Source organism: Passer domesticus, chromosome 1 (genome assembly GCF_036417665.1).
Source record: "Passer domesticus isolate bPasDom1 chromosome 1, bPasDom1.hap1, whole genome shotgun sequence".
Taxonomy (NCBI): Eukaryota; Metazoa; Chordata; class Aves; order Passeriformes; family Passeridae; genus Passer; species Passer domesticus.
In genome coordinates, this window is record NC_087474.1 from 30,853,704 (window position 1) to 30,878,353 (window position 24,650).

The window sequence follows — 24,650 nt, forward strand, 5'->3', positions numbered from 1 at the left end:
AAAAACGTATTTTTAAAAATAGGAAAGAGTAAAATCTGCAACTTTTCAATTACTAGCCTGTACATTAACAGTGTGCTGGTGCAGATTCCCTTAATTCATTCTCAGTTCAGCCATATAACTCACATCATCATTCTCCTATTTCCAGAGAAGGATTTTTGCCTTTTTTTTCCCCCCCAAGTCTGGCAACAGAGAAGATCTGCTTTGCCACCTCCACCACCCCACTGCCTTGCCATTCCGAGGTTTTGTACATTATGGGATCTAGTAATTTTCAGATGAAGAATTAATAACAGACCAGAAGTTAACTGTCTTGTTATGCCTGAGTAACACTGGTCACAAATAGAACCCACTTAACAGGTGAAAGATGAAACAGAAAGGCCTGGAAATAACTTCTGTAGGTAATCCCAACCAAAGATTTTCAATAACTTTGTGTAGGATGTCATGTCTGATCTAAGAGCTGGCCAACAATTTAAATGTTTCCTAGTTCCTGACTACTGGGGATATCAAAATCTGGCAAATACCACACTGAGTCTCTTCAGGAGGTTTTGTTGTCTGTAGCTACAGATGTGTTCTGCAAGTTTGACAGCTGACACAGTAAATTTTTCCAAGGCAAAATTTGCTGGTGGACGAGCAGTTCTGGTTGGGTTCATTCGGCGTGTTATCTGGCCTTCAGAGAATGTCCTCCTCGGGGTTTTCTTCTGCCTCTACAAGAGAAGAAAATTCCAGTAACTGTCTTTTCAGTTATGTTTGTAGTGTTAAACACTAGAAACAACCTGAAAATGTCTGTACCACACTTGTACTATCATGAATTGATCTACTGTTCTCCTACTCCTGATTTGTTAAGCAAAACCCCACCACCAAATATACTCCCTACACACTATACCTTTTTACTACTTTTAAAAATTACACCTTAACATCAAATTCCGTTCCAATTAACATCACAGAACTATACCAGAATTTAACATGTGGCACAGTAGGGTGGTGGAAGCTAGTTTTCACTGCTCTTTGGTAGCTAAATATTCTGCTTTTCCCACAATCTGAATACACAACTGATGAACATTGAGGAATAGACGGTTTGAGGAACAAGCTGAGTCCTTGTTAATTTTCTTTTAATTTTTTTAAACTGAAAAGGTATTAAGAAGTTGCTTCATTTATTTCAAAATTCCTAATTTTGGAGACTCTTGGGAGGCACTCTTCATACTGTCACACCTCCCAATTAGTGTGATTAAACTGATGAAACAGAAGTCCTGCATGGACACCTACCAAAGACATGCCCTTCAAGGTTTCCTCAGATCTTTCCAGTTTATAATACACTGGAAAGATGCTACTAAAAGAAGGGTTGACACTCCTCTGCTTAAAGCTGAGAAAAGTCAATAAAAATAACTACTGTATCATTTCTGTTTGTGTTGAATGGTTCAATTTCATAAGCATAGCTCTATTTGGAAGCATGGATTTTAGAAGAAAAGCCTACAAGAGGGAAATTAACAGAATCTAAACCCAAAGGAAAGCATGTACTCTTCCTTATTCCCACATACACAGACACTGGTCTAAGATCCCAAACAGTATTTCTGGAGCAAAAATGTAGCATCTCATCTTGGTCTTTGTCCTTCTCCATAAAATATCATATAAAATTCCATTTCCTCATGTAATCTCTGGCACTTTGCAAACCATAGTAAATTTATACAAATGAAGTGACCAAACCCAAAGGAAATCAGAAGAAAGTTTTCTGGAAGTTTCTAATGAAACACATTAAGTCTAAGTCTAACAAAAATTACTGTCACCACCAACCAGTACTGGGAACTTACTGAAGGAGTTGAGGATGGCATTTTCACTGGGAACAGGTCCGGTACGGAATTCAGTTCTGCCAGCAGCTGGGCAAGCTGGAATCAAGAGATGTCACATTGAAAACTCACTGCAACTTAAAAAATAAGCAACACCACCTACCATCCATTCTTCACATGCACTTCAAATTACAGATAAACATGTGCAAGGAACCTTCATGGAAGCACTTAAATAAAGTGGGGCTCATAAAAGGGGTTTATTTACTCTGCCATGAGCAAAAACTCTGCCAATGATACTAACTTTATAGCTCCCACTAATTCTTACTGGGAATTAGAGCTAGTCAGATTTACATAGTATCTTGTCAAAGCAGCACCAAAGGAGTGTATTACAACACAGTAATGATTGATAACAAGAAATTAAGTTCATATGATAGGAGGGAGGGAAAAAAAGACAGGGTGCCAGAAGACAGTAAGATGTTCCCAGTGAGCTTTTACTGACTGCAGATACATCTGTGTTCTTTGCCAGAGAGCTCAGCATCCCCTTAAGCAGTGCAGACACTGGGTACACACTCATTACAAAGCTGGAGAGCAACTAAGCCCCACTGGCAGTTCCCCCAATGCATGCATGTTCTGATCATGTACAGCATCAGAAGTACTTCAGCAGGATGATTATTTCTTGCACCATGCACAAGATGTCTTTCTTGGAAGTACATTTCCACAGAAGCAGTGGCTGATAGGTACAAAAAAAGCACTGACCTGTTCTGGAATTCCAGAATGAGGCTAACTTCTGAAAAGCCACTGGTAGAGTGGGGATGAGCCAAGCTGCTAGCTCTCTGAGATTGCCACAGCCATCAAGAGATTAAAAGCTGAATACAGTATTTCTCAGTAAATACTTCTGTGTGGCATTTATTAAGTACAGTACTGCTCCTAGGATGCCAGTGAATTTCACAGTGGTTGAACTGCAAGGAAGAGTGGAAGGGGAGAAGGACCAAGGAGCAGCAAGACCAACACAACAGCAGAGGCAACACATGACAGGTTAGAAGTACAGGTACAAAGCTGAAGCAAGTTTTTACACAGGAGCTGCAGGCCCACACCAAGAGGTACTGCTTGAGCTCCAAGACTGCTTGGAAGCTGCAACTTTCCCTGAAACACAGTAAAACTGAAGGAGCTACTAATCACTGAACATCAGTTTGGATTACATAGCAGCATGATAATTAAAGAGAGCTGGTGGCATGTTGGATAATAGAGAAAAAAACATTAGTAAATGATCAGTTGCTCTTTTCCACACCTACACACACATACACACGTGTTCAGCAGTCATGTAGTAAAGCAATACTGCAAAAATCACATCCCACACAGCTGAAAAATTACACTTATCATCCTCAGCAGTTTTTTGCTGGCTTTTTAATCAGTAACTGCAGGAGATCTGTCACACACAAACAAAAAGTAGAAACACTATTGTGCAAACAACACCATAAACCACCTAAAATGACCAGCTGGTTTTCTGACATGTTCTGAAGGCTGCAAAATTTGGTCATTTATAACTTTGTTCATATCCACATTAAAAATTCTTAGTTCTACTCTGGTTTTAAACTTGACCAGGCTAGTCCCTACTTGAGGTTATTTTAGGGTTAAATGTCTGAATGCTGAGGGTCCTCTAGGGTTTTCCCAGGTAGAAAAATTCACCATAAGATTTTTCCAAAGTTCCACCACAGCACCAGCAGGGACCCTAAACTTCAAGTATGCTAAAGTAATTGGATGTAAATGTCAGAGAACAAAACACTGCTCTTAAGTCTTACCATGGCTTTATTTTCTTTAATATTTATGGCTCTCTTAAGCAATGCATTGGAACTTTCCTCCTCTGTTTCTTTAATGTCTTCTTCAGACTCTGAAGCAGAGCCCTCTACTTTGTCCGACTGCTTGAGAGGTGTGAGGGATTCACAGTCCTTTACAGGTAAATCAGACAAAGCCTGTTCTTTTTTCTCAGATGACTTCCTGGTGGGAAACTGTAAAGCAACACGAAGGCCAAAGCTTCTTCTCTTGGGGGAAACCTTCTTCATCTCTTCCTCCTCTTCTTTCTCATTACCCAACAAATTATCATGTTCTTCGTCACTCAAGTCTGACTCCACCATCTAGAGGCAAGAAAAATCCCGCGTTACATTACTGGTTCTGATACAAGAGAGTTAATTTTTAAATCACTAGTTCTAAACAGCAGTCTTTCCACCCAAAGGCACCACCATAAATTCACCTAAATTAACATCTTTTTACAAGTTCACAGTATGCAGCTTCTGCCTGTGCAGAGATCAACAAAACATCTACATATTAGTATTGTCTGGGATACAGACATGGCTGCCTCCAGAGGAATAATCTTGCCCAGTACAATCTACAAGCAGTGGAAGTAGTTCTCATTTCTAATATGTGATGCTATATTAAATAAAGCATTCTTTAGGACAACACATTTTAATTCAGCATGAAAAAAGAGCATCATAGAAAAATTCCTACATGAACATGAAGTTTACACAGAAGAGACAGAAAAAGAAGTCAACATATACATTCACATGTAGGTGTGACTGCCTTTACCAGAACTTCTTTCTTGTTCACATGCACCTCGTTTGAAGTGAAGCCCTCAAACACTTCAGTTTCAGAGTCAGTGTCCTCCGTGAAAATCCCCAGCAGCTCTTTGGTGAGGTATCTGGACTGAAACCGGAGCCCCTGCAAAAGCACCACTCAGTAGCTGTGAGAGACACTCAGATATAGAGCATTCACACAGCCACAACAAACAGGTTTGGAGGGTTAAGACATGCCAACTAAACAGCATACTGTGAAAGCACTTTGCAGGCAAAGCCTGTCAAAAGAAACAAACAACAAGAAGACAACATTCAGTTTCAATATTGAGTTGTTTTAACTTTGCAAGATTTTTTTTCTTCATTTTGAGGACAGGGCTTTAACAGAGCTATTTCTTGTGGGGGAAACTTTCTCCTTCACTTCTTCCTTCTTCATTACAACCCAATAAAAATAAACTATCAGTTTTCTTGTATGTAAATCATCATGTTGTTTTATGTATTTTCTTCTGTTTTATGTATTTTCTTCAACAAGCCTTGAATAGAAGAAAATACAAATGAGAGATGAGGTCTGCTTCTTATGCTGTTACACCGTCACTGAACTGACTGATACCAACATAAATGATCAGAGCTTTGAACAGCCTGACTAATATCCCTCCACCTTTCAACTTCTCAACTCGCTGGTTTTTTGGTGCAATTTATCATTCACATGTGGTCTAGGGTAGGCAGCTCCTCAATTTCAGCCTACAGACTAGGAAGTAAAAACATCGCATTAAAACACTCTTGAGGATATGTACATTACATCCCAATTAAACACAAGGCTTTTACTAAATAGAAATACTTCCATACTTCCAACAAGAACTAGTAGAAGACCATTTAATCAACCTTTTCCTGCTAATCTCTTGAGAGACTTGCTCCTGGTAGGAATATAATCCATGTTCACATCATACCTTCCTCTTGAAAGTCAGCAACATGTAAGTTTGTTTCCCCAATTTTCCTCTGTTACTTCTTCCTCCCACACAAGAAACAAAAATTACCTTTAATACAATGCATTTGCTAAATATCTTTATTCTTCCTTTCAATTCTCTCCCTTCCCTGACTTTAATTACCCATTTATTTATTTTAAAATAATATCTGTTGAAAAAAGATACAATAGGCGAGTGGAAAAACTTAGAAGGGAATGGGAGGGGAGAGCCACTACATATGCTGTTTCTTTACACTTAAACATCTACAAATTATTATGGGTAATTGTAATGAGTTTTCTTTAAGGAAAATTACTTTATTCTTTTGTTGATAGCTGCAGTGCAGCTGCTTGAGAAAGGAACAAACACAATAGGGAAGTTACTTTAAAGTTAAATTGCATTTCTTGGAGGAAACTGAAGTTTTTATGTATTCTGTGTTTTTATGAAATTCCACAATGAAGGTTGATGGGGGAAATATGCTGTTTGTTAGCTAAAAATAACACACCTACAGCTATGCTGTTCATCTATGAAGAACAGTCTACACCTGGTAAAATACACACCAGGGATACCTATTGTGGGAGAGATTGTGGGAACTCGGGAGAAGCGCAGAGATTATCAGAGCAAGACTGCAGAAAGCCCTGAGGAAAGGAGTCACACAGAGATCACTACTTGCAACTCATTTGCACCTCAGCGTCCATGGGAACACCTGATGCACAAATAGCCCATTTGCCACCCCAGCAGGGCAGCTACCTTGCATCCTTTCTCAAGTACTGCTGAATTTTTCTGAACTTCCCATCATTTTCCCCTTTGCACCAAAACCCTTTTGTTTCCTGCACAAGTACCAATGGCCTTTTGCTACCATAGTGGTGTTTGCCATCATGAACACAGGATGATGCTCACTGATGCAGGGCCCAGATGTGCAAGGACTGCAGATTATGCTGCAGTTGAATGGAACTCAGGGTATTTTTATTGTACCATTTAGTGGTAAAGAAATTAAATTCAATACTGATCAAGATTTAAAATAATTCTCATCCCAAGGGAAACACAAGAATAATAAGGAAGGTTGCAGTGCCAGCTGTAAATCTGGAACAAGTCTCACTGGCATTCTCAGCAGTGCATGTTAAACTAACTACCTATCTCTTCCACAGTATTTTTCATCAGAGGATTTTAAAATGCTTTGCAGAAGAGATCATTATCATAAACTCTATGTCACAAGTTGGGAAATCAAGGGAGGGAAAAGTACAGTCAGGTGTCTGCAGCCCCCAAGTAGGCAGAAGCAGAAGCTCCCTCACAAGGATTCCCCTCCACCACCAATACCTCTCCCCACTGACCCTTCTTGATGCTCCCCAAAAAAACACAAATGCAAGAGCAAGCTACCTCCTGGTTTTCTGAAGTTGCCAGTACTGCTGTCTAGCAACTAGATTACAAACCAACTTAGAGCCCAGTTCATTTAATTACATCTTAGACACTGTCCTTCTCCCCAGCACAGACTGTGGCTCTACCCTCAAAAGGCTTCTGCACGCTCCTGGGGTCACTTGCCTATGAAGGCTGAGAAACAGAACACACTTGTAACAAGCCTTATTCTGTGTCTTTCTTTGGCTAACACTAATCATCCTCCTTGTCATCAGCACCTCTTGACCAGGTGCTGACCTGATGGACTAGGAAAATAAAAGAAAAAAAAAATTCAGTTATCTCATTAATGAAACAGAGGGACCTTTGCAAGAGCACAAATGACAAAGGTATATCTTATAACACATTAGCCCATGGCTATCAAGCACATAATTATAGTTTTCCAAAGGACTAAAAACTAATTTTTTCGCCACCCAAGACAGCACACCAGTTCTATTCTTTTCTTGTGAATTCAGCTGGTATCTCCAGCTACCAGAGAAGAAAAAATATCAAATCATTGTGCTGATCCAAGACACTTCATCAAGAGAGCAAAGAACCAGCAGATTGTATTACTGCAGCAGGAGCTGATGCTTTCTCTGGATTACCACTATTAAAGCACAATTTTAATGCAAAGACAGCGTGGAGATATTTCTGGAAGAAATACTTTGAAGCCTACATACTCACAAATGCCCATCCAATATCATGTATTTTCACTTACATATCCTGCAACATCTTTCCAGGATGGTAATTCCCTTTTTCCTGTTTGCTTATTCTTAACAGAATAAGCAAATTAAGCAATTCTTATTCTTAACAGAATAAGCAAATTAAGCAATTCTCAAACTTACCTATTTCACTTAAACTCATCTTCCAATGAAACACATTTTCTTTTTTATATTATGAAGGAGTTTTCAAAAGCAACCACTAAACCCTAAATACTAAGTTTGTTTACATTTAAGTTGAATATGGGCACTGCAAATTACAGGTTAAGGTGAGAGTTATAATTCACAAAGTTTTGACACAGGCTCAGAGTATTACTGCATCCCAAGAGCATGACTGGACTATGGAAATCTGTTCCTACCTCTTTTCCAGTCTCTGCAGAATCCAAACTAGCACACTTGTCCTCTGACAAGAAGCTCTGTTTGGAAGCATCATCTTGGAATCCTGGAAAATCTTCACTGTCACTGGGGGTATTAAAAATGTTGGCCACATCCTTGGGTACCTGTTTCTGATTCAAAACAAAGCAGAAAATACGAGTCACACACACCAACTTAACAGGAAAACTCAAATTCACAACCATACAATTTATTTTTATATTACTATGCAAGCACAGGTCTGTAGCACAAAATATGCTATGTGTAAATTGTACCTTATTTAGCTAAACTCCAGGAAAATTCTGTATAGACTGTTTAAATCCCTGAATACAAACTCGGGATCTGGGATAAGGGAGGGGATGCAACACACAGGGTGTTCACCTCCACAGCAAAGTACTTCAGAGACATAAAAAAATACATGCGTGCCTCATCTTTGCAAGCAGGAGCTCAGGGCACCCTTACCCATGGGGAAACCCACCACCCCTCCTGCTCTTCCAGAGCAAAGACGGCTCAGAGGTGAGGAACACAACTTCAAACATGACACAAGCTAAAGTACAAAGAAACCTGACCTTTAGATCCCACAGTACCATTATGGATTTTAGCAGATACTTAGCTAACTCCAAAAACAAAACCAATGAAACTCCTTCTCCTTGGTCAGTACTGTCAGAGCTTCTCCTGTGACACTAAGAGAGTGAAAATGTGCTAACCAAGAACACTTCTCCTTTGCTAGAAGCCCATTATGTGGCCCACCAGGAGAGGGGGAAGCACAGCCAAGGGCAGGCAGCAGCTTTCCTGAGGTGACCAAGGTCACAGCTTCAGAGTTCAAGAAGTCCAGTCCCAGCCTAGGAGACTTGTAACACCACCTCCAACCATTCCACTGGGCCATACACTTCACAGCAAACACTCTGGATAAGGCTCTGCATGTGCCAGGATAGTAAGAAAGCCTTCAGACAGTTCCCATATGGGCTGCTTTAGGATCGGGTGGGTGTAAGGATGGGATGAACAGATCAAGCCTTAAAAAGCAAGGAAAAAGGCATTTTGCCAAGTTTCAGAACACATTTTCACACATCCAAGTATCATCTGCAAAACCATTCTGCTAGTCACACAAATGCTCTGGGAGACCAGTGTCTGCATTCCTCTCCAGCATCCAGACACTCGTCCCCTACTTCCCCTGGACCACACATACACCTCACACACACCACTCTAACTTGAAACAAGCCTCTCTGCTGTTTGCTGAAGCCACACTCACATTAACTCTCAGGAACATGAGATCAATGACTGCCTGGTCAGAGGCCAATTCCTCATCTCAAAGTGCTGTTTTCCTGCCCTGAACATTCACTAGTACATCTCAGAGATGAGGTTCAGAACCAAGAGCAGACTGCCCTTTTCCACTGTCACAGAAAACCAAGGTTGCTCATACAGGGCATATATAATGATGATTTTTTTTTTTTTCTAAGTTTATTTGTGGCAAGGGAAGTGATCCAAAGGAGGCTCATTCTCCAAAAGTAATGTAGCTGCAAAAGTTCCATTTCCATTAAAAAAGCAAGCAGTACCTTCACCAAAGCATCACTCTTTGAAATAAGCTACAGTAAAGGGTGAACATGAGCCTAATTTTATTCTTGTTCTGATCTTATAAAGCTGATGTAGGCTGATACAAAACCATCTTACAATGTTGCTGGAGCAAGAGTAGAATTCACCTCTGAAAAACTGACCCTCTTAGGCCTATAATGGCATGATCCAAAGTACATTGAGTCGCTGAAGTCATGCTGTCCATGTCCAAACCCCTTTGGATAGTCCCTTACACCCACCTCCTACAGTGAACATCCAGAATCCACTTCCGTTGCTGTGACCGAATTCACTCAGTACAGAGCAGTGCTAAAAATGAGGGATTGTGCATTTTAATTGAAAAATATACAAGGAGCTGAGAGTCTCACTGCTATGAATAAATTGCTTCCAGGAGCCACTGCATTAGTTCTTGTGCTCATGTACAGCGGAGTTAGCCACTGCTATGATTACTGTATGCCTGATTTGCTCTTCTTCACGTATTGCTTCGGCACCTGCACCAGAGGAGTCATTATGAGGCTGTAATTACTGATTTTGAACAACAAGAAAAAAATTCCTTCCCAGTAGGAGACTTAATTTTTTTTGCATTCCCAAATTCTACAGTACTGGTACTGATTTAAGTAACTTACTGTAGAGCTCCAAGGATTTTTAGTTTGTGACTTGCTCCCCATAGCCTGATTACAAAAAAATCTCAATTTGGTCAATGATGAGTCCCCATTTTACCAGAAGGGCTCATGTTAATAACAGACAACTGACAGGTAAAAGGTGGACATACTCCAGAAGTTTAGAAAGGGAAGCCTCATGGTGAATCTTGATTAGCAACACTATTTCTGCACCTGAAATTGTAAGCCAAATTTATTTCCAAGAAAAGTCCACTAACATAAAAGACAAGATTGCAGCAAACACCGCTGCTGTGATGGGTTCATTCACTGTCATTTATTGGGTGGTCCTGGAAGTCACAGACATTTCCATCTCCAACTTTCAGTTAAAATACATTCTGAAACTGATTTACAATCAGCATCAGAGCCTAGGATTTCCATTCTTGTCAACAAATTATTATACACCAAGAAAGAAAATACATATTTGTCTAAACAGAAATGTCAAAATGTTGATCTATTCAACACATCTGTAAAACACAGGCACTACAGGAGAGGAACTTTTTGCCACTAAACCCCTAAAAAAGTCATGAAGGCAGAGATGTGATGAACACTGCAAGCTTGCTCAGGGAAAATATTTCATCATGAATAGACCACAATGGACTGCTGAAATGCTGCAGGTGTGAGAAATACTGTCTTTTAAATATACCTCTTAAAAAGGCTAAATACCAAGTCTAGTAAAAGCTGGAAATAATTCACAGCTGTTGAAGTCAGTGTTATTTGTTGGGAAGTTTTATATCTATTGAACTAATTTATTTTTGCACATAAAACACACTTAGTTTTTTAAAATCCCTGCACGGTACTCTTCAAAAGCATCAGCAAACCTTCCTCACTACAGATGGAACACAATCCAACAACTGCCAAAATAACATATCCTATGTTTTTGCAGAATTAGTCCAAAGCTCAAGACATCCACATCTCTCAGGTTTTCCTTCTCTAAATTAGACAAAATACCACCAGTACACCGAGGAGCACACTTGGATGTGTTGGGCTGCGTGGAGATCCTATTCCCACAGAACCAGGGTGAGTAGCTCGCATGTGCCTGTGGAGGCTGGCATGTCTGTCACCAAGGGCAGAGGGTGACAGAGGCTGGTAGGATTGTCAAAACTCTTTCAGTCACATCAACTATTGAAAAGTAAAGAACCTAAGGTCCCCAGCAGTCACAAAAACATTTTTCCAAGCACTATGCCCATGAATTCTGCCTTGTTAGTCAAGAAAAAAAAGCCCAAGGTGAGCTGTTTTGCTATTCGCATCAACAGGAAGAATTTTCATGTTTCAACTGACAAAGCAACTTTTTTTCCTGACAACTTGCCCTGTAGGCTGTGAGGAGAGAACACCTGCCTGCATGCAAACCTGTGGATTTGGTTGTAAGCAAGTTATTTCTACACCACTTACTACCATGTTTAATTTCAAGAGTTATTTACATATATCTCTTTCCCTGCCAATTGTCACACAAGCACATTCTTCTCCAACAGTGATGTATCAGGAGAACCTACAGCATGAGAAACAGGAATTAGGTGTAGTTCTCTATTTTTGCTACCACCATGGGGAAAAAAATTCAATTGGGCTGTGTTCCTTTAATTCAATTTAGCACAATATATGGGTATTCCTACTCAAAGCAGAGGACAGACAAGTTCAGTCACGTTCAAACTCAGCCAAACTGAAATAACCGAAGTTTAATCTCAAGCAGATACTCACACAAACCAAACCTGTGCAAAGTCACACCTTCAGCACACGCTGGAAAGCCTCTTGGCTTGTCCCAGGCTCAGCCCAGAAGCCAGCCTAAGGCACATCACCCAAGGGCACTGCATTTGGCTCGTACCTCAAAGGAACAACCGAACAGGAAAGCACTCCAAGGCTGACAATTGTGGGCAGTGCCACAAGAACAGAAGGGCCCAGCCAGAATGTCAACAGGTGCCAGACCAATAAACCAGAACTAGTTAGAAGTCTAGATCCTGGTTTTCCCACTGGAGTCACAAAGGTGAACAGCACTCTAAAAGCTTAATTTTAAGCATCATACAAATGTGTGAAAGACATGGAAAGCATAGATACAAAGCCCCAAACAGCAGTGCTAAAGAATTACACAGACTGGTGTAATTACACAGTCAAAAAGACTGTCAACCACACAATCAGCCCAAGACTCATGGGCATCAACAAAATCTAGGAAGGCAAGGAAGATCCCAGATGACCTCTAGAATTTCTCAACATCATTAAAGCACAAGAAGCTGAAATCCCCTGGATAGTGAAGTGTATTCCTGCCATAAGTGGCAGGAGATGAAAAGGCATGTGAGTGCTCTGAAAGAAGAAGGAACTGATAGAACGAGCAGTCATCACCCACTTTTATGATCTTTGCAGGAATAATTTGATTCTAAAGTAAAGATGGATTATGCCTGAGCCTTTAATCCGTCTCAGCAACAACTCCTGGGACTTTGAGGGTGCTCCCTCAAAAGGCTCTGGCAATTTTCACACCCGTAAACCTATTGCTCCATGAAATTTTGGTAAATTCTGCTGTTTTCAGAACAGCAAATATGGTTTCTATATTGCCTTATTTGGACTGATAATAAGCTAATGTCCATAAAGCTACTTTATCCTAAAATAAGGAATGCCCAAGTGTCATAATCACATGGCAAATAATTTTAAATGTCATCTTCCATAGGCAGTACCTTCCTACTCTTCAAAAATGCTGGTAGTACTGTGAGTATCAGCGTGCCAGCATATGAACACAATCCAAACACTATCAACTGCTACTATTTCTTACTTTGTACCATCTAATCTCTTGCCAATCCTAACAGTTGTAACAACTATTTCTGAATTAACTCTGCATAATTCAAGAGCATCCCATGGTGATGGCTAATTACTGTCCAGGCCCTGGTATTCGAAGGAAAACAATTTTGTACAATACTGTGATGCACACTCACTTTGTGCCTGGACTGCTCAAGTCTAGGACTTGAGTTCAGGCCTTGTGTGTGCAAACAGTCACAGCCAATGTCCCTTTAACAAGCTCTGTGTACTGAAACTGCTGTGCCAGGACCTGGTAAATCACACCCTGGGACAGGAAATGGAACTGCAGGTCTTTTGATTCAAAACAGTTGCTGACGTCTTCAGCAACTGTTTTCAAATGGGGGCATGTACTCACAAGCCAATCTGCCCGTCAGCAGTGACGGTCAATGACTTCAGAGGCAAAGAGACCTTCACCACCACATCCTTCTGGCCCAGCCAGGACTGAACTCACTGCTCACCAATGTATCACAAACACAAGGCAGAGCCAGCAGAAGGTTGTACTCAGACAAAAATAAACTCCCATGAGAAACAGGAAAGCACCAAGAACAGACACTGTCTTCTGCCCTTTGCTGAGCCTTGAAAGAAACATGTGTTTAGCTGTGTACCAGAAAGGGAACTAGGAGACAGTAAGAGTCTTGTGTTACAGAACCAGAGGTGAGAATCGAGTGCCATTTGTGTCCATAGTCAAACAAGGTTATCCTGAACTGTTTTATAGTACTCTTTTCTTCACACTGCCAGTGGAGGGCCTGAGGTCATACAGAGGTGGAAGGTCTTTGCGAGGACAGAGGTTCTAATAAATAAATAAAAACCCCTGTAAAGCTCTAACTTTCCATCATCAAGAGTTGAATGAGATGCTGAACTTCTCCTTGCTCATTTCCACCACCTGGGAAACTCACCATGACTTAAAAAAGTCAATTTACACTACATATAAGGAGAATGGTAAAACACGGGAACAGGTTGTCTAGAGAGCTGGTAGACGCTCCACCCCTGAAAACATTCAAGGTCAGGTTGGATGGGGCTCTGAGCAATCTGATTTAATTTAAGATGGCAACACTCCTTCAAGGAGGTTGACTAGATGAGGTCCCTTCCAACCCAAAGTACTCTATGATTCTATAGCAATATCACCTCCCGAGAACTGAACCACACCATCAGCCTGATGCACCCAAGCATGCGGCACCAGGCTTGGACCAGACCACAGCCGACGGAAGCATGCCTCTCAGGCGACTCAAGTATGTGCCAGCGTTGGCATCGTGGAGTTTCAAAAGGAAAAAAAAAAAAGGAAAAAGAAAAAAAAGGCCAGAATTAAAAATAAATAAATGTATTAGCTATTTCTAAAGTGGTATCCCAGGCTCACAACTAATTAATTGTCAATGATCCGCTCCTGACTTTATTAGAGCCAATACAAGTCCCAGACAGCTGCAGCTGCCCCACGCCGCGCTAAGTGCCTCAGGGCCGCCCCGAGGGCGGCTTCCACCCGCTTTCCCGCCCTCTCACAACCGCGGAGCCGCCGCGCCACGTGGATGGCTGCCGGCGGCAGCGCGGGCCGCCCGGTGTCCCGGGCAGCGCGCTGCGGCGGGGGCGGTGCGGCCGCGCCGCGGGAGCCGCCCCGCCGCTGGCGGTCACTCGCCGGCGCCGGCGGGCTGCTCCTCCGAGCCCTCACGCCGCGGGCAGCGGACAAAGGCCGCCGCTGCCCCGGGCAGGCGGAAAGCGGCGGGCCGGCTCCCTGCCCCCGCCGCCCGGCCCCGCTCCGCCGGCCCGCGGGCCGCCTCACCTTGCCGCGGGTCCCCGCCGCCGCTGCCCCACGCCGCCGCCGCCGCCGGCCGCGCCGCACCATGGCCGCCCGCGCTGCCGCGGGATGGGGAGGAGGAGGAAGGAGCAGGGAGGAGGGGCGCGGGGCGGTGGCGGGGTGGAGCCGCCCGGCAGCGGCGGGAAGGCGGGTGGAGGGATGGGGCACCCCGCGTGGCCTGCCTCGGGGTGGGCCGGTACTGCTGGGATGCTGCTGCCGATCCCCTGGGCACCCAGCATCGCCCGCTCTTTCCTGCACGCTTTTCGCTGGGCGGCAGCTGTTCGTCTGAAAGGGGCAGGCTTTGGAAGGAAATTGGCTTTCATCCTCCAAGTAACTTAAAATGTTTATTTATGCAATACAGGCGGGAAGTGTAAGCCTCTTGAAAACCTCTGGGGAAAAAAAGGGGGGGGGGGGGACGGGGAGGTGGAATGATGCCACTTTCGAATCAAAATCGTAAAGTCCAGTCATTAGTTCAGCACTGCACGTTCACCACTAAGCCATGGCCCCAGGCACCACATCCATATGATTTCTAAGCAGTTTGAGGGATGATGATTCCACCACTTCTCTGGGTAGCTTGTTCCAATGCCTGTCCACCCTTTAAGTGAGGAAACCTTCTCTGGCAGAATCTCAGGCCATTTCCTCTTGTCCACTTGTTCCTTGTGAGAAGAGACTAACCCCTATCTCCTTACACTTTCCTTTCAGGCAGTTGTAGAGAATAAGATGTCCCCTGAGCCATCTTCCATCTTTCCTCTGGGATAAACAACACCACCTCCCTCAGCCACTCCTCATCAGACTTGTGCTCCAGGTCCTTCACCAGACCCTTCACCAACTCAACCACCCTTCTCTGGACACTCTCCAGCCCCTCAATGTCTTTCTGTAGCAAGGAGCCCAAAACTGAACACAGGACTAGAGATGTGACCTCACCAGTGCCAAATACAGGCAGACTTTAAATGCATTCCCCAGCTTCCCAAGCCAAGAGCCTTTAACTTCACTGTGAAAGGGATGGGGAGCAGAACTGGTTCCTTAAAACAGCAAGTCAATAGTTCAAATTTCAAAATATCACAAATGCTGGAAAGTAAATCTAATCAGGGAAATATAATTGAAAAAAAAAGGAATATATCAAATTTCAAAGCAACTTTTCCTCCACACAAGTTCCCATTTAATATTTTCCACTGTGCAGCTAGTAGAATGAAAGATGAACACAAAGCCAGGCAAAATATTTTTTCTAGTTTCCTCCAAACAACCTGTATTCCTCAATTAAGAGGTTTAATTTTTATTAAAAATTTAACAATGTTTTATGTGTCCCTTTTTAATCAAGGGGATTGTTACTGGATTAGGTACTTTGTGTTATGATTGCCCAGTAATTCAGTGAGAAAAGCTATCCTATGAGCAGAGAGGTGCTCCCAAAGTTGTCTCATTGGGTGAGGTAGAAGTCTGTCCCACTGACACTGTGAATATTGCCTTGGCCAATGTAATGTGAATCAGGTTCAGCAGAAAACTGTTGAGATAGTGTTTTCCTGATGCAGCTTTGATAATAGAAGGGTACACTTTCCAATATGATTGCAATTATGTTAACTGCCCTAATTAGAGCGCATTTTATAAATTTCTCTTCCCTTTTCCCATCCTTGCATCTGAGTATTTCTCCCTTGAAGGGCTTGCTGAGAAGCTTTCTCTTGCCAGCATAGCACCCTCACACGTTCTCCGGTGGGGCTATTGCCAGCTGTTCATCATCCATCTCAAAAGGATGGACTCTCTAAGGGGCTTAGAGGGAAAGAGCTCTCTTGGATCAGCAGTGAAATACCTCAGAGTTTGCACTACTGTAAAATAAGTGTGTCTTTGCCATCCTCCTTATGGGATTTGAGAAAACAGGAGAGTGATGACTATGTCTGAACTGGGGGATCTCAGTATAAGATCTCAGAGTATGTTTCACACCCAGGTTTCTGTCTGGTGTCTTCTACAAGCCCTCTAGTCTGGACAGCTGGCGTAGAACAGCAAGAAATTCACTTGCCCATGTAATCTGGCTGAAATAAGCCCATAATAACCACCTTTATAGTTTTTGAATTGATAAAAGCAAATCAGAAGAAACAAGTGTGTTATTCTGTTGCTTACCTTCAAACACAATTGTGAATTGCCGTGCTAAAAATAAATTCAGATTATTTTGACTATTTCAGTACCTTCTGGGTGACAGAGACTTAAAAGCATTATGTATTTTTTCATTTAGGGGAGCGCTTCAAAATGTGCATTGCAGTCTGCCTACTCCAATGAATTCCCAGGTCTGACCAGGTATTTTAAACACTCCACTGTAAATATTGACTTAAAATAAAAGTTAGAGGAAAGTAACAGTTTTTTGGAAACAGTTTTTTGGAACTGAAATGAGTTCTCTCCATGTACCATTGCATCTGATCCTTAGTGTAACACACGGCAGACTACCCATTTAAGTACTTCCAAGCCTTTATATTCCAAGCATATGGAAGGTATTTGTTAAGAGAGAATGTGAGGGAAGTCGTTACATGCAAACAAAGAAGCATTTAGCCAAAGCAGGCCATTTAAACAGTGGTTTGCATTGCAATATCCACTATTGAGGCACCTGCAGTTGTCACTCAGGGTGCAGAAATAAGAAGCTTTGGGCATGAGGTGGGGAGGAGGGAATTCAGTAGACAAAATGTGGGAATTATGTATAATATCAGCAAAATTGAAATGCAGACTTCTTAAAATACAAAAGAATAAAGATCTCTTGTACAATACATTCCTGAAAAGCTTGTATATTATGTGATCCTGGGCTTGGTTCTTTCCCTTGTCCCTAACAGTCTATGTTATGAAGCACTTCGTTTGCTAAAAGCTGTCAAGATGCTATCTTGGATAGTGAACAACAGATTTGAAATGGCTGTGTTGACTGTCCTGTGCTAAATTAGAGTGAATAAAATTGAATTCTCCTACAATAGAGATGTGGAGCTATTATGCTGTTACAAATACATTATGAACTGTTTGATATCTTCAGCTATTTTATGCAATTTATTGCTTTGTTTCTCTTTTTTTCCCCCGTAACTTTCCACTTCATCTTGTACTTTCATAATCATTCTCCTTCTCAGCATTTCAAGCCCTTCTTGTCAGTTATTGTTCTTTATGTTGCCTTATTAGAAGTGTGGGGGTTTTTTAAATTTTTGTTAGTTTAATTTTTCTGTGGCTGTAGCTCAAATACTTCTTAGTGTGGATTTTCCATCACTGAATTCCTGTCCATTTTCTTTACCTCTTGTCATATTATTTCGAAGTTCTTTTTTCTAACCCACAACAGTTTTTGTGTTATTGCCTTGTCAGTAGGATCTCATCATCTGCTCAGATGAGATTTAGCTGAATTCCTGTACTCTTCAATTTCAGCCTTATATATTAAGCCTGATTATTTTGCAATGACTGTATCCAGAATAGTTTCTGACCTTGCTTATCATCTCATGAGAGCATTGCTGATAATGTCTCAGTCCAACTCTTTGGACTCAAAACTATACAGTGAAACTCTAAACAATAAGCTCTGTCTTGGGCTCAGTATGACTATTACAATCAGACTAAAATTTACAAACAGAATAAATGTGTACTGAAGGAATTATGAGCTACTCAAAATATGTATCAGGTAGAGCAGATCCATGAATTTATGGGATACTCAGTAACAACATGATGCACTGTAAAATTACAGGACAGCATCACCACCTCTCTAAAATGGCCATGTAAACAGAAAATTTGTTTCCCATGAGCTTCAAATCTACAATACCACTCTAGTTTATAATTTTGGCCTTTACTGCTGTGAATTTACCAGGCTGGATGAACATCAAAATGAATCTTTGCTTCTGAACTCTGCTTTCATTGCTCCCTCTAACAGTCTCTAATTTGGGGGCCATTGTAATCACAACTGGGGGCTTTACTCCCATCTTCCTGCCACCACGCTTCTCTGAGACCTGTCAAGCATTTTAAGTAGCATGCACTTTCCCACACTTCTCAATGAATGCTGACATACCTAACTTAAAAGGATTACTTTCTGCTGAGAGGAATTGTAATCTTCTTTTCCTGCTCTCCAAATCCTCTAGTAAGTGAAAAAGAAAGGCCAAGATCTGTTCTGCTGTGCAGGGCAAATCACCATCGCAGAAGGTATAGAATAAAACAACAAATCTAAGATTTACTTGTGGTCACGCTTGTCCAGGAGCTGTGTCCCTGACTATTAACTCATTGGCATCTTCCATCACTATTTCTGCTGCTTTGATATTTTCTGGGTTAGTTTCTAACAGCTGTAGGAATACACACACAATTGCTACCATGAATGGTGCTCAGGACAAAACATTCCTCTCAAAGATGTCTACAAAAAGGTAGAGACACACAATTGCCTTAATTTGAATCCAATTTTTAATATTATGTATTCTGTTAACAAAACCCAGAAACATACTTTAACTTATATACAAAAACTACTGTTTTTTCAAACTGCCTAAGGTCAATTTGCAGAATATTTTCAAAAGCTGGCACGGAGGATTGTGTTGGTGGTGAAGGTTTGTGCTCCAACAGTGGGTTGTGGGTGGTATCTGACAGAACAACAAAAGCACAAATGTTCCTGCTACCTTGATTTACACCCACTCATCTCAAAACCTTTCCTCACACATGGTGATTGTTGCAACAAATTGGCTTGTGGGTGAGGGCTTGGGTGATCTTACACTACCAACTGAAAATGAAGCCACAGGTTATTCTTTTGCAGTAGTCACCTGAATGCTGACTAAGAGAGCCTTCCCCATGCTCTCCCATCATTCCCTTAAAATTCCTGCAAAAGGGGGGGCAGTTTGCCAATAAGCTTGCATTGCTGAAAATTTAATTTTGTTGTTTCATATTGCAAAACAGTATTTTGTTGCCAGTCATTCACAAAGTGGATGAGCCAGGATTAGAGTCCACTCCCCGTTTCCATTCACTTATTTGGCAGCCAGCTATACTCACAAGGTAGATGAACACCAGCTTCAGGCTTCCTCCCATCCGTTTTCTTTTCCATTACTATACTGCTGCAGCAAAAAATTCAGACTCCAAACTGATGAGATCTTTGACATACTTTTCTTGATCTAATCCTGAAAATCATAGGTCCAGGTGAACAGACATGTCCTTTGCTAATTCATCGTAAAATTATTCGTTGATATTTGGAGTTGTCTATCATGTGTTTTTATTAATTCTTAGTTGTATTTCAGCCCACTCTGATGGATGGCTGCTTCCAAACTGCCAGTGAGGGGGCTGTGTCAGTTGTAGCTAATTCCTCCTTGGGTATTCTGCAGCGTCAGCAGGGCTGGAACATTTCAGTTGGACATGGGAAATGCCCTGCTCTCCCCTACATTCCCAGCCATTCATGTGGGACAAATGAGTCTTATTGTTTCAGAGAAATGAGCTTTGGATTTTTCCTTCAGAGGAAATGGGGTTTTTTGTATCCAGTGAGCTAGGATTATCTGACCTTTCTCCTCTTGCTTTCTGTGGTTTAAAAAAAGGCTAGGAACATATGACAAAGCCCCATTTAATCCACATTCTCTAGTTATTCACTTCCCAATTTTTTTCTCCTTTGTCATCCTTTTAATTTCTTTCTGATGCTTATTTGTCAGTTCCATAAATCCTGCTGAAGATCACCATCATTAAGAAATTCCAGGCTCACCAAAGTTTGCCTAGCATAAAATTCCTCAAAAATTGTCCAATTGCCAATTCACTCTGACATTGCTGGGAGAGCAATCTGCTCTGACTTCTCATACCCAACAAAGTCTTTGCATCAAAGCTATTCTTTTGCATGAAAGGTCATTCTTTATTGCTTTATTGCTGCTATTTTCATTGCCTTTGAAAAGTTCCGTTTCAATTTCAAATACATTATCAGTCGGTATTTGAGTTTTGCAAGTATTGCTATCACCTGAAGAATATCACTGTAAGAATTTCTTCAACTCAATTACATCCTGACTCAATGGGTTTTTCTCCTGCACTTCTGGATCTTCGTTAGAAATCACCTGCATGGTTCAAACTGTAAGTTGAAAACACAGGAAAATACAGCTTGTGCCATTTAGAAGCAGAAAATGAAAATAGTGGGCTATGTATTTCTTCTGTTCAGTCCAGTTTACTTACAATGCACTTAAACATCCTTTTATGCAATAAAACAGGAAAAAGAAAAAAACAGACTACTTGATTCTGCATGGTTCCTCTTCATACATCCCATCTATTTCTTTATCCAGAATTCACTATCTTTTAGCTTGCATTCAGGCCACGTGTCCTCACTGCCTCCTGCCTATGAAACCACTCGAGTCCTGTATTTTTGTTCAAATTCCTGGGAAAGCCTTCCCTTTTTTCCTCTAAGATAATTTTTGCACTGGTGTTTCATATGGCAAACACTTTGGCAGGTGGCCTCTATTGTGTTAGCTCACTTAATCCATAAAAGGCTTAATCACTTCTTTTGCATAGTATGCCCAGGATCTGGCTAGTACACCCAGCAGCTTCAACCTGCATTAGACACACTTCTTAGCAGCAAACAGCGTGTTTCAGCATCACGTATGGTGTCACTTGCCATGTGGGTTTGACTATGAATAACCCATTTCTACTCTAGTACTGAAAATATAGTGAAAGGAGAAAGGAAGAATTTACATAGTTTCAATTTCAGGTGAAGGGAGCTGTGTCTCCATTCTGTAACCTACCCCTTCCTTTTGCCTGAGAGTTCACAAATAAAAAATATATTAAGTTTGCAATCAGTAATGTACTGGTATTAATGGCACTGCACATTAAATAACATCATGAACAGGTGTATCATTCATGTGTGGAGCCACCATGGTAGAGGATGTGAAGACAAAGCATAATTCACTATGAGGTAAAAGTGTCAGGATTTGCCTTTCTGTGACCCAGAGTGTTGTGCCACCTGGGTTCTCCCGGCCAAATGATGTCTTACTTCTTTCCACAGCCACTAAACTGAAAGTGGAACTAACTTATTACCAGGACTTGCTAACAGTACTAAATCTTTGCAGCAGAAGGAGAAGGAACCAAGACAACATGCCACAGTGGACTGGATAAAATGCAAATAGAGGCCAGCAACTGAGCCAAAGCAGCACGGATCTGAAGGTGGGGAGAACTGAGAGACGAAAACACAGAAGCAGAGAATAAGCTCCTTCTGCTTTTGCCTCTTTTCCTCTTTGGTAGCCAAAACAAAACATCTCTTGGGATAGCTAAATAGGATTCAAGCCTAGTCCTGACCATTCTGCCTTGCTGTGACCTCCAGCCAGAAACTCACAGTAGAGGCTGTGCAGCCCTGTCCCAGAAAGGGTGACGTGGGACAAGAGGTTCCCAGGACCCCCAGCTCCCCTGTCAGTGGGAGAAAAGGGTGACCCTACTGACAGCCATGGCAATCTACTGTCTCAGGTCTCAGATGATTTAGGTTTTGCATTTGCTCTTGCCCATTTGCCTGTGCTTTATTTTCTGGTAGCTGGGCTATGCCTTGAGAAATGCTTCTGTGTGTGAGAGATAGTCTCTTAGAGAAATTGTTTCATTTCTGGCTCACATTCAATTCTAGCATCTGGGAATAAGATGGCTATCCTTAGTATTAAGGACTTCTGTCCCTCACCCCACTTTTCAAAAAGCTCCTGAACTAATTTACACAGAACGCAAAGTGGTACTTATGCTGAGGCACCTTCTCCTTGTAGCCCAGTCTTGTGGTAACTGCCTCATTCCTCCAGTTCTTCTGGACACAGTCTAATATCTCGAGGTGCACTCACAGCCTGCTGGCATTGGTCTAGAAAAGCAGTATCACTAACACTTCCCCCTTTTTGTCTTATAGATTGGACAGAACTGTCAAATGATAATCTGCCATCACCACACACCTGCCGAGGGCATCATAAAACCTTCAGCCAATGTAGCTTCACTTCCAAAATGAATAGCCAAGGACCTGTAGCAATCTGTCCAGGCATCTTTTACTTCTGTCCCTTTCCAGCTGAGTCTGTTAGAACTGTGTGTGCCAAAATAAACTCCTCACACAGCTCCAGAAGTCCCACATACTTATGCAAAATGTCTAAGGTCCATGCCAGGCATCCCGTGTCTGGCTGAGGGTGCAATGTGTGACTGTGGTGTGATGGGCTTTCCTATTAACAAGGAGTATTACCAACATGGAACAAGGTAAGGAACTGCAAGGAACTGTACACCTCCCTCAGGAAGAGCTATCTGGAGCCACACCCCTGAAAAAGGATTTGCCACCATCTCTTGTGCCTTATCACTGGAGAGAATGAGACTTGTGCCAGTGCTCAGTGTCTGGTGGACAGGACTGCCTGTGTTGGATCTATGTTTTGTCACCAGCTGGAGCACAAATTGCAAATACGGAGCTGGACATTGCCCCAGTGGAGTTAGCTTATTTCAATTAACTTTTCCTCCTGGGCTTTATCCATCCTTCATCTTCTAAAGGAGCACATAGCCCTCCTCACAATGGATGGGAGAAGTTATCAAGAAATAGTGTATTTCATTAGAAATGCAGTGTTTGGGAAGTAGGTGTTCTGTTCCCTGTTTTATAGTCAACTATGTCATATTCCTTGTAATATGCTGAATGAACTCTAGCATTAAAGGATTTTCAACATTGTCCTCCTAGAATCGTTTCAAAACCTCACAGCTTTCATGAGAAGGACTGCCTGCCTCCCAGAAGCATGCTAGAGAATTTTATCCTTTGCATTTAAAAGCTGTACAAGTCAAGAGAATTTATATTCTACTACAGAAAACTTGGAAAATATTGTCTACTATGCAAATTAATTTAAATGCAGCTTAAATCCAGTACACAGGGCTGTTGATGCTTCCAGTGATCAAATCTATTTAAAGTCAAAACAAAAAGTTATTTTAAAAACACATCAAAGTTCTTTGTGATTCTGAGAGTCTTTTGGGATTAAGTTTTAAAAGGTACTAACAGTAATGAGTGCAATAAGCTCAAACCCTTGCAAAAGCCTAAATGGTAACTTATCAGTATCTGGTGCTGGATTCCAGAAGAATATGTAGATGCAATACTCACTAAGTGGGAAACCCAGGAAAGGTCACAGTTTCAAGAGATGTCCTGATTGCATCTGTGCTCCCAAAACACCATGATTTCCTTTTTGGGGCAAGGAGAGGATATGAGGCCCAAAGGGAATCATGTGACGAGTCTATCATGCTGCATCTGACTTTCTTTCAGTCTTGAGCCCCAGGTACCTAACCTGAGACACAGCTGCTGTTCTTGCTGCTGACTTTATTGTCAGAATCTTATTGAAAAATTTGTCCAATGCATTCTTTGACCAAAACAATGGAGCACGGTAGAATTCTCCACCTGGTCTTACAAAGCACAAAACTGACCTCACTGTAATTAGTTCTGTTGTAAAAACATTCTCCTAGTCAGTTGTGTGGCACTGTGGCTCAAGAAAGTCAAGAATGTAAAAACAGAGTCTGTCTAAAAATAGTGTAAGAATAGCCCCTCTTCTTTCCTTTCATTTTTTGGTATTGATAACTAGAGCTATCCTCTCCATTGTATCAGTACAAAGACTCTCCAGATCAGACCCTACCTTTAATAAAGGTAATCTATTACTCCAAAGACTTATGGGCCATATCTATTAGAGAGAGTTAGGTTTATGCTACCATACAATTAGGAAAGTACTCTATATTTAAGGTCTTTCTGTCATTTGTTAAGATAGATCTCCTTTTTTTCTGTTGCTGTTGTTGTTGCAGGAGTGAACTCATTACAAATAAAGCTTACTCGATGCTTCCAAGGAGGGCAGGGTAGTGATTAAGTGAACTGCACACACCTCTGCCTGCCCTTACCAAAAGCAGAGCTCAAAAGAATTGGTAAGGGAAAGACCATATTTCCCACAAACATACAGAAGCTTCTGCATACTCCTGAGGGACAAAATCTCGTTCCTAGGACTCCCTTTGCATTTTCTCACCTCCTTCCTTCCTTGTGGCTCCTGCTCAGAAGCTGTCACCCAGTTTTTAAAAAGAACACATCCACTTCTCCAGAAAAGATGCAGTAAGGGCTGCAATCTGCAAGATTTGCAGGTTCATGACAGGTCATGACCTCTGTTACGCTCCTGAAGTTGCCCCCCCCCCCCAGGA

At 41.7% G+C, this 24,650-nt stretch overlaps 1 protein-coding gene across 7 annotated transcripts in view; it reads right to left on the bottom strand.

Annotated features, from left to right (window-relative positions):
• CDCA7L (cell division cycle associated 7 like) overlaps nt 1–24,650 on the bottom strand; it is a 32,768-nt gene that overhangs the window by 4,054 nt on the left and 4,064 nt on the right. For 6 of the 7 annotated variants that reach the window (XM_064412101.1, XM_064412090.1, XM_064412116.1 and 3 more), the window contains 5 exons: nt 7,769–7,915; nt 4,359–4,490; nt 3,578–3,910; nt 1,803–1,877; nt 519–701 (listed from right to left, as the gene is read on the bottom strand). In XM_064412101.1, coding sequence (XP_064268171.1) covers nt 519–701; nt 1,803–1,877; nt 3,578–3,910; nt 4,359–4,490; nt 7,769–7,915 — 870 coding nt within the window. Of the gene's footprint in view, nt 1–518; nt 702–1,802; nt 1,878–3,577; nt 3,911–4,358; nt 4,491–7,768; nt 7,916–14,552; nt 14,814–24,650 lie in introns of those variants that run through there. The other variant, XM_064412126.1, reaches the window with a different exon arrangement.